This window comes from Dama dama, chromosome 5, assembly GCF_033118175.1.
Source record: "Dama dama isolate Ldn47 chromosome 5, ASM3311817v1, whole genome shotgun sequence".
Taxonomy (NCBI): domain Eukaryota; kingdom Metazoa; phylum Chordata; class Mammalia; order Artiodactyla; family Cervidae; genus Dama; species Dama dama.
This window is the reverse complement of record NC_083685.1, coordinates 59,555,518-59,565,985: the sequence shown is the minus strand read 5'-3', so window position 1 is coordinate 59,565,985 and position 10,468 is coordinate 59,555,518. Positions and strand designations below refer to the sequence as shown.

General features: G+C 39.9%; 1 protein-coding gene across 1 annotated transcript; it reads right to left on the bottom strand.

Moving 5' to 3' along the window:
* Nucleotides 1-358: 358 nt before the first annotated feature.
* LOC133055809 (ubiquitin-conjugating enzyme E2 D3-like) lies at nt 359-757 on the bottom strand. Its single transcript, XM_061140909.1, has one exon. It carries the CDS (start codon nt 740-742, stop codon nt 386-388), a length of 357 nt encoding a protein of 118 aa, XP_060996892.1. The 5' UTR covers nt 743-757; the 3' UTR covers nt 359-385.
* Nucleotides 758-10,468: the final 9,711 nt, after the last annotated feature.

Sequence of the window (10,468 nt, the reverse complement as noted above, 5' to 3'; positions counted from 1 at the left end):
TTCATTTATTTATTTATTACAAATATGTTATATATTGTTGTTGTTTAGTTTCAAAGTCATGTCCAGCTCTTTTGAGACCCCACGGACTATAGCCTGCCAGGTTCTTCTTTGTCCATGGAGCTCTTTGGACAAGAACACTGGAGTGGGTTGCCATTTCCTTCTCCAGGGGATGTTCCTGAGCCAGCGATCAAACCTGCATCTCTTGTATTGGAAGGCGATTCTTTACCACTGAACCACCTGGGAAGTCCTCATATTATGTATTACATATAAGTAATATAGAGTAATATTTATTGAGGAGGCCTCATCATCCAGTTTATTTATTTATTAACAGTAATTTAAAGTTTATACCAGCTATAATGCAGGTTATTCTGACTTTAAGGTAGCATCACATGGCATATTTCTGAGTCCATTCCCGAGATACTCTGTTGTACTTATCTCTGTCTGTTTTATATATTCGTGCAATCTCTGGCACTAGGGGGTCATCTGGGTTTGGATCACATAGCAGTGAACAAATGGATAAAAGAACTTTAGAAATAGTTAAAGCAGGAGACCACTGTGATCTTAGAATATTGAGACAAATACTGCCATTACTGTTAATATTTGGATGATAAATTCTTGTTGTAAATGCAACCTTAGGTGGTTTGAAGGGGTAGTCTGTAGGAAAATGAATTGTCAAAAAGAATACACCGCCTTGATATGGACTGTCACTAGGTCCCATAACTGTGGCTTGCCAATGAAACATATCATCCCCAACTGGACATGCAGAACATTGTGCTGGAGGGTCACGGGGCCAAAGCACTAAGTTCCTTATTAATCCGTTTCCGCGCCACAGTCTGTGCTTTTCGTCTGGCTCCTTACTATCTCGGTGCGTGCTCGAAGTTCCGGCCAAAGCTCTTTGATTATCCCGGCGGCTGGGAAGGATTGTCTCTTTGTCTCACACCGGCTCTGCCAGACACCGGCGCAGAGGGGCCGGGGCCTCCCTCACGCTCAGCCTGGGCCTCCTCCCCGCGGCAGCCGTGCCTCCCCGGTCCTGCGGGGCTCACGCGCACCACACGGCCACAAGATCACATCATCCACTTTAGTGCTGACTGAAGGAAAAGGATTTTTCTTTAGTCTTAACTGGCAACACTTTCAAGAAAAGAATTAGCAGTGTTACAACTTATTCCCTCTCAACTGCTTTTCTCATAACTTTTAAAAAAAACTTTTGCTCAAGGGAGACCTGTAAGCAGATAAGGAGCTTACAACCTGTAAGAGCAAGGAGTCTCCTGGGCGGAGTCAGGGGGAGGAGGACCAGACAACGTTTTCTTAACATAAGAGAAGCTATTTTAGGCCGAAGTCATTTTGGGATCTAAGACAATTCTTGCCCTTGTAGAAGAATAGACCTTAGGAATGAAAGATTTTAAGGGAACAAAAGAAAGTAAAAACAAACAGTTATAACGAGGCCAGGGAGACAAACTGTACCAGGAGACAATGTATCAGTTGTAAAGACTCCCAGTTCTGTTCCAAAAGTAGAGATTGGCATGAAGCACTTTCTTGAGCTGTTTCTCAGAATTCAAACCACTCAACCACCAGATTAACTGGAACCTAAGGAATGATGCTGCTGACCTTCCTGACCCTCATGACTGCAGTGAACCCAAGCCTGGACTCTGTCAACCTGTTGCTCTAGTTCTCTGCCGAATTCTCCTGGGCTTAAGCCCCTTGATGAATATGCATCTATCACCCATGCCCCTCATGAATATTCATATATCCTTAGCTTAAAACCTTCTAAATCATGGTAAGAGACCATGATGACCCATAACCTACTGCTCACTAGACTGTATAAACTGTGAATAATACATCTTCTTAAATATTTATGTATTTATTAATTGAAGGATAATTGCTTTACAGAATTTTGTTGTTTTTTGTTGAACATCAGCATGAATCAGCCACAGGTATACATATATCCCCACCTTTTTGAACCTCCCTCCCACCTCCCTCCCCATCCCACCCTTCTAGGTTGATAGAGAGCCCTTGTTTGAGTTTCCTGAGGAAACTTTTAAAACTTCTTAGAAGATGAGCACATCTTTTAATGTATAGCACTCTGTCTCAAAAACTTATATAACTTCTTTGACCTCTGATGGACAGAGGCTGTTCCCAGGTTATAATCTTCAAGTTGGTTCAAATAAAATTTTCCGTTTCTTTCTTTGATCAACTGATCAATTTTTGTTGACAAGTGGAATGATAGCTTTCATGATTCTCTGTACACTGTCCAGTCTGCACACTGTTGCTATTTCCTCTTACTGAAGTATAGTTGATTTACAGTGTTCTGTTAGTTTCAGGTATACAACAAAGTGATTCAGATATATGTAGTACCTTTGCTTTTTTTGGTATGTAGGATCTAGTTCCCTGACCAGGGACTGAACCTGTACCCTCTGCATTGGAAGTGTGGAGTCCTAACCACTGGACCACCAGGGAAGTCCCTATAGTATCTTTCCTGACTGTTTGGGCCTCATTGATTATTCTTTATTCTGTATCTTTCATTTAGTAGTTAGAATACACTATCATAAAGAGTTGGTTATATTCTATGTTTGTATTCTAAGCACTCGATCAAATTTTAAAAGGCTAGGACTGTGTTTTATACCCCGCTTTTTTTCTATTATGCCTGGTAGAGTGCCTTATAATAGCATGCTCAACAGATATTAGTTGTTGTTGAAATTCTGGAAGGAAAAGAAACAATAAACTTCCAAGCCATCCTTCCACTTTGCTTTGACCTTTGTTTCTATTTGAAGGTTCTTAAGTCTGAAACAGTGTCAGTAGCAATTTACATGATTTTATCAAGTGTGGATGTTTGTTTTGATTTGTTGTTGTTGTTTAGTCACTAAGTCATGTTCAACTCTTTTGGTGACCCAATGGATGGTAGCCTGTCAGGCTCCTCTGTCCATGGGATTTCCCAGGCAAAAATACTGGAGTGGGTTGCCCTTTCCTTCTCCGGTGGATCTTCCCAATCCAGGGATTGAACCCACATCTCCTGCATTGCAGGCAAATTCTTTATCACTTGCTAAACTAAATGTACTTGAGAGTGAACACAGACTTTTCTCTTGCTACATGTAAGAAATTAGAAGGAGCTTTGATCATGTTTACTGAGTGGATGATCAAGGGCCAGTGTTGAACAGAGAGGAGAGCTCTGCACCAGGAGTCAGGGTGGGCTCTTCTCCAGATGTGTAGACTGGGTCATCATTTTGTGTATTTTCTAAGGCCTAGTCATTTGGACATGCCAAGGCATCCCTCTTAAGGTGAAGGGCAAGTTGTTACATCTACTGTGTATCTGTTTTCTATTGCTAGGTAACAAATTACCAGAATTAGTGGCTTACAACAGTACAAATTGATTATCTCATGATCGAGGTCAAAATGCAGCCACTGTGCACCAACACTGAACTGAATCTCTGAGCCAGAGTTTTGGTGAAGTAGAGAAGAACAGGTGTATTGCTCTGCCAGACAAAGGGGAGCACAGTGGGCTAATGCCCTCAAATAAATACATATGTCCCACCATGGAGGTGGGTGGGGGGGCTTGGTGAGGAGTTTTATAGATATGGTTTGGGGGGGGGGGGTTGATAAGGATCAGGGTGTGTGCAGGGCCAGCACGCCTTTAATCTGGCCTCAGATGATCTCCTGATGAGCTTCTGTGATTCTCAAGGTTATTAAACTGTGACCTTGTGTCTGGAATGAAGAATGCTTCATCATGTTAACGTCTTCCATTTGTTGAGGGTTTTAGTTCTGAAGAAGAGCTCAAAAATACTGTTCTGTGTATCCCTTGCAGGGAGACCAGGGCCTTGCCCCAAGCCTGCTCTATCTTTTCTTGGCTGCTCCTCCCTTGTCTCTGCATCTCCTCCCTTCCCTGATCAGCAACTGTTTGAACTTGCCCTTTGGAACTCAGGGAAGGTCGTGGAGGCTAAAGCCTATTTGTTTCCCACACACAGGAAATGGCCGGTGTGGATGGTGGAGACATAGAAAGCCTTCAGTGCACAGGAGCCCCACAGGGTCCTGCTGGGTTTCATGATTTCAGTAGGTCAGGTGGCATTTTCTCTGCTGAGCATTCACTGGGCTGAAATCAAGGTCTGGCTCAGACTTCACTTGTCATCTGGACCTGGTTATTTGCTGCTCTCCTCTTTTTGGAGGTCCTCCTTTGTTAGTGGCCACATAAGGGAGGGTGTGCTCCTAGGGCCAATTTTAGATTTTTTTTAAGTAAATCAAATAAACTGGATGTGGGAGGCAGAGAGAGGGGAGGACTGGGTGGCCAAGTGTCAGGAGACTGTGTAATTTCCTTGGTTCTGTCTTGTGGCAGCAAAGATTTGAAATGGCATACCAGTGTTACAGTTCAGTTACAGCTCAGAGTTTTATTTGGCAAACAAAGGATAGTACACCCTCGAGGCCTGAGGGCGGACCGACCCCAAAAGAGAGGCCTCAATCTGTCTTGGCCTCCTCATTTTATATCTTTTGTCTCCTCCCCATTGATCCTGCCCGATGCAAATTGAGCCAGCCAAGAAGGGGGCATGTTTGTTTCACCTGAGGTTCTCACACTGGTCTGTGGATTTTCTTTTGTTCCATTTTTGCAGGCTTTTCCCTTTCTTTGTCTTTTAACCACTGCCATTTTGGACTCCTTTTTCCTATTCTACCTACCGAACACAAGGAAGGTAAAATGATTTTTAACATTGTGTGGGCTGTTGGTGCAGACAGGACACATTTTAATAAAAAGCTAATAAAATTCAGTTCAGTTCAGTCACTCAGTCGTGTCCAACTCTTTGCGACCCCATAGACTGCAGCATGCCAGGCTTCCCTGTCCTTCACCGACTCCCAGAGCTTGTTCAAACTCATGTCCATCCAACCATCTCATCCTCTGTCGTCCCCTTCTCCTCCTGCCTTCAATATTTCCCATCATCAGGGTCTTTTCTGATGAGTCAGTTCTTCGCATCAGGTGCCCAAAATATTGGAGTTTCAGCTTCAGCATCAGTTCTTCTGACTATTCAGGACTGATTTCCTCTAGGATGGACTGGTCGGATCTCCTTGCAGTCCAAGGGACTCTCAAGGGTCTTCTCCAGCACCACAGCTCAAAACCATCAATTCTTTGGTGCTCAACTTTCTTTATAGTTGAACTCTCACATCCATACATGACTACTGAAAAAACTATAACTTTGACTATACAGACCTTTGTTGGGCAAAGTAATGTCTCTGCTTTTTAATATGCTGTCTAGGTTGGTCATAGCTTTGCTTCCAAGGAGCAAGCATCTTTAATTTCATGGCTGCAATCACCATCTGCAGTGATTTTGGAGCTCAAGAAAATAAAGTCTGTTAGTGTTTCCATTGTTTCCCGAACTATTTGCCATTAAGTGATGGGACTGGATGCCATATCTTAGTTTTCTGAATGTTGAGTTTTGAGCCAGCATTTTCACTCTCCTCTTTCACTTTCATCAAGAGACTTTTTAGCTCTTCTTCACTTTCTGCCATAAGGGTGGTGCATATCTGAGGTTATTGGTATTCCTCCTGGTAATCTTGATTCCAGCTTGCGCTTCATCTAGCCTAGCGTTTCTCATGATGTACTCTGCATATAAATTAAATAAGCAGGGTGACAATATGCAGCCCTCCTTTCCCAGTTTGGAACCAGGTGTTACACATGCTTATTTTTGGAGTTTCCTTGTTCTTTGGTTGCTGAGTCATGTCTGACTCTGTGACCTCATGGACTGCAACATGGCAGGCTTCCCTGTTCTCCACTCTCCAGAATTTGCTCAACTTCATGTCTGTTGAGTCAGCGATGCTATCTAACCAGAGCCTTGCCTCACATTGGATCATTCATATTGAAGTGAATATTTCATGTGTGAATCAATGGATTTTATGTATATGATATATATATTTGCTGTGGGCATTTTTGAATTAGATTCTTTTTTATAATTTAGTTTTTGAAAAGATTTATCTATAAGTAATTAACTTCAATTGATTTTTTAATATAAGAGGGTGAGGGGGCCATGAACTTTGATGAGAAGAAATTTTTATTTTCATTAATTTCATAGTGACTGAAATTTTGTATTTTCATTACTTATGGATATAAATCAGATATTAACATTAACTGTATCTCTGTTAACAATAGAAATCAAAGATACATTGGAATCACATTATAAGGGTTACAGGTATCTCAAAATATCATTCATACTCATTGTTGCTTTAAGAATAGTTATTAAATCTACTGCTACATCTCATTTAATGCATTAATAAATGAGCACATAAGTTGCAAATTAGTTTTTTTTTAATATTTTGAAAACTTTAATTTTAAAAAGTTGACTTCCTTGTAACATATTTAAAAATATTGTTTTTTGCATTGGGTTCTAGAAACTTCACCAGATGTCCAAGGGGATCTATGGCATAAAAGTTGTAAAGATCCCCTGAGAGTGCCTTATGAGTGGCACAGCCTCAGCTTGAAGCACAGGTGACTCCTGCCTGATTTTGCTTCTTTGTTCTTTTATGGAAACTAAGGGACACTTAGCAGGCTCAGAAGAGTATAATTGCATGCAGAAGCAAGAGAAAGTCAAAGTATGTCTAAACCTTAATGGAACAATTACTGGGTGTAGAGTCTAAGGACTTCGGATCCAGTCCGAAGTCCTTTCCCTACCTTGCAACAAGTGCATTTTTCACTGTCAACAATGATTTACTGAGGGCTGACCATGCACCAGACTCAGCATGGGCTTTGGAGAAGGGTCCAGCCCCTCTGTCACTCATGAGCTAAGTGACTTTGAATAAGTTATTTCATAGCCCTATGCCTCAGTTGTTGTTTTTTTTTTTCCATTTATTTTTATTAGTTGGAGGCTAATTACTTTACAATATTGTAGTGGTTTTTCCCATACATTGACATGACTCAGCCATGGATTTACATGTGTTCCCCATCCCGATCCCCCCCTCCTGCTTCCCTCCCCATCCCATCCCTCTGAGTCTTCCCAGTACACCAGCCCTGAGCACTTGTCTCATGCATCCAACCTGGGCTGGTGATCTGTTTCACCCTTGATAGTATACTTGTTTCAATGCTATTCTCTCAGAACATCCCACCCTCACCTTCTCCCACAGAGTCCAAAATCTGTTCTGTACATTTGTGTCTCTTTTTCTGTTTTGCATATAGGGTTATCTTTACCATCTTTTTAAATTCCATATTTATGCATTAGTATACTGTATTGGTCTTTATCTTTCTGGCTTACTTCACTCTGTCTAATGGGCTCCAGTTTCATCCATCTCATTAGAACGGACTCAAATGAATTCTTTTTAATGGCTGAGTAATATTCCATAGTGTATATGTACCACAGCTTCCTTATCCATTCGTCTGCTGATAGGCATCTAGGTTGCTTCCATGTCCTGGCTATTATAAACAGTGCTGCAATGAACATTGGGGTGCACATGTCTCTTTCAGATCTGGTTTCCTCAGTGTGTATGCCCAGGAGTGGGATTGCTGGGTCATATGGCAGTTCTATTTCCAGTTTTTTAAGGAATCTCCACACTGTTCTCCATAGTGGCTGTATTAGTTTGCAATCCCACCAACAGTGTAAGAGGGTTCCCTTTTCTCCACACCCTCTCCAGCATTTATTGCTTGTAGACTTTTGGATAGCAGCCATCCTGACTGGTGTGTATTGTTACCTCTTGAGGTTTTGATTTGCATTTCTCTGATGATAAGTGATGTTGAGCATCTTTTCATGTGTTTGTTAGCCATCTGTATGTCTTCTTTGGAGAAATGTCTGTTTAGATCTTTGGCCCATTTTTTGATTGGGTCATTAATTTTTCTGGAATTGAGCTGCAGGAGTTGCTTGTATATTTTTGAGAATAATCCTTTGTCTGTTTCTTCATTTGCTATTATTTTCTCCCATTCTGAAGGCTGTCTTTTCACCTTGCTTATAGTTTCCTTTGTTGTGCAAAAGCTTTTAAGTTTAATTAGGTCCCATTTGTTTATTTTTGCTTTTATTTCCAATATTCTGGGAGGTGGGTCATAGAGGATCTTGTTGTGATTTATGTCGGAGAGTGTTTTGCCTATGTTCTCCTCTAGGAGTTTTATAGTTTCTGGTCTTACATTTAGATCTTTAATCCATTTTGAGTTTATTTTTGTGTATGGTGTTAGAAAGTGTTCTAGTTTCATTCTTTTACAAGTGGTTGACCAGTTTCCCCAGCACCACTTGTCTTTTTTCCATTGTGTATTCTTGCCTCCTTTGTCGAAGATAAGGTGTCCATAGGTATGTGGATTTATCTCTGGGCTTTCTATTCTGTTCCATTGATCTGTATTTCTGTCTTTATGCCAGTACCATACTGTCTTGATGACTGTGGCTTTGTAGTAGACCGTGAAGTCAGGCAGGTTGATTCCTCCAGTTCCATTCTTCTTTCTCAAGATTGCTTTGGCTATTTGAGGTTTTTTGTATTTCCATACAAATTGTGAAATTATTTGTTCTAGTTCTGTGAAGAATACCGTTGGTAGCTTGATAGGGATTGCATTGAATCTATAGGTTGCTTTGGGTAGTATAGTCATTTTCACAATATTGATTCTTCCAATCCATGAACACGGTATATTTCTCCATCTATTTGTGTCCTCTTTGATTTCTTTCATCAATGTTTTATAGTTTTCTATGTATAGGTCTTTTGTTTCTTTAGGTAGATATACTCCTAAGTATTTTATTCTTTTTGTTGCAATGGTGAATGGTATTGTTTCCTTAATTTCTCTTTCTGTTTTCTCATTGTTAGTGTATAGGAATGCAAGGGATTTCTGTGTGTTAATTTTATATCCTGCAACTTTATTATATTCGTTGATTAGCTCTAGTAATTTTCTGGTAGAGTCTTTAGGGTTTTCTATGTAGAGGATTATGTCATCTGCTAACAGTGAGAGTTTCACTTCTTCTTTTCCTGTCTGGATTCTTTTTATTTCTTTTTCTGCTCTGATTGCTGTGGCCAACACTTCCAAAACTATGTTGAATAGTAGTGGTGAGAGTGGGCACCCTTGTCTTGTTCCTGATTTTAGGGGAAATGCTTTCAGTTTTTCACCATTGAGGGTAATGCTTGCTGTGGGTTTGTCATATATAGCTTTTATTATGTTGAGGTATGTTCCTTCTATTCCTGCTTTCTGGAGAGTTTTAATCATAAATGGATGTTGAATTTTGTCAAAGGCTTTTTCTGCATCTATTGAGATAATCATATGGTTTTTATCTTTCAATTTGTTAATGTGGTATATTACACTGATTGATTTGCAGATATTAAAGAATCCTTGCATTCCTGGGATAAAGGCCACTTGGTCATGATGTATGATTTTTTTTAATATGTTGTTGGATTCTGTTTGCTAGATTTTTGTTAAGGATTTTTGCATCTATGTTCATCAGTGATATTGGCCTGTAGTTTTCTTTTTTTTTGTGGCATCTTTGTCTGGTTTTGGTATTAGGGTGATGGTGGCCTCATAGAATGAGTTTGGAAGTTTACCTTCTTCTGCAATTTTCTGGAAGAGTTTGAGTAAGATAGGTGTTAGCTCTTCTCTAAATTTTTGGTAGAATTCAGCTGTGAAGCCATCTGGTCCTGGGCTTTTGTTTGCTGGAAGATTTCTGATTACGGTTTCGATTTCCTTGCTTGTGATGGGTCTGTTAAGATCTTCTATTTCTTCCTGGTTCAGTTTTGGAAAGTTATACTTTTCTAAGAATTTGTCCATTTCATCCAAGTTGTCCCTTTTATTGGCATAGAGCTGCTGGTAGTAGTCTCTTATGATCCTTTGTATTTCAGTGTTGTCTGTTGTGATCTCTCCATTTTCTTTTCTAATTTTATTAATTTGGTTCTTCTTCCTTTGTTTCTTAATGAGTCTTGCTAACGGTTTGTCAATTTTGTTTATCTTTTCAAAAAACCAGCTTTTAGCTTTGTTGATTTTTGCCATGGTCTCTTTTGTTTCTTTTGCATTTATTTCTGCCCTAATTTTAAAGATTTCTTTCCTTCTACTAACCCTGGGGTTTTTCATTTCTTCCTTCTCTAGTTGCTTTAGGTGTAGAGTTAGGTTATTTATTTGACTTTTTTCTTGTTTCTTGAGGTAAGCCTGTATTGCTATGAACCTTCCCCTTAGCACTGCTTTTACAGTGTCCCATAGGTTTTGGGTTGTTGTGTTTTCATTTTCATTCATTTCTATGCATATTTTGATTTCTTTTTTGATTTCTTCTATGATTTGTTGGTTATTCAGAAGCGTGCTATTTAGCCTCCATATGTTGGGATTTTTAATATTTTTTTTCCTGTAATTGAGATCTGATCTTACTGCATTGTGGTCAGAAAAGATGACTGGAATGATTTCAATTTTTTTGAATTTACCAAGGCTAGATTTATGGCCCAGGATGTGATCTATTCTGGAGAAGGTTCTGTGTGCACTTGAGAAAAAGGTGAAATTGATTGTTTTGGGGTGAAATGTCCTATAGATATCAATTGTGTGTAGCTGGTCCATTGTGTCATTTAA

Bases quoted from the DNA above. Each gene is read 5' to 3' on its own strand.
- LOC133055809 (XM_061140909.1), bottom strand. From the start codon at position 742: ATGTTTCATTGGCAAGCCACAGTTATGGGACCTAGTGACAGTCCATAT.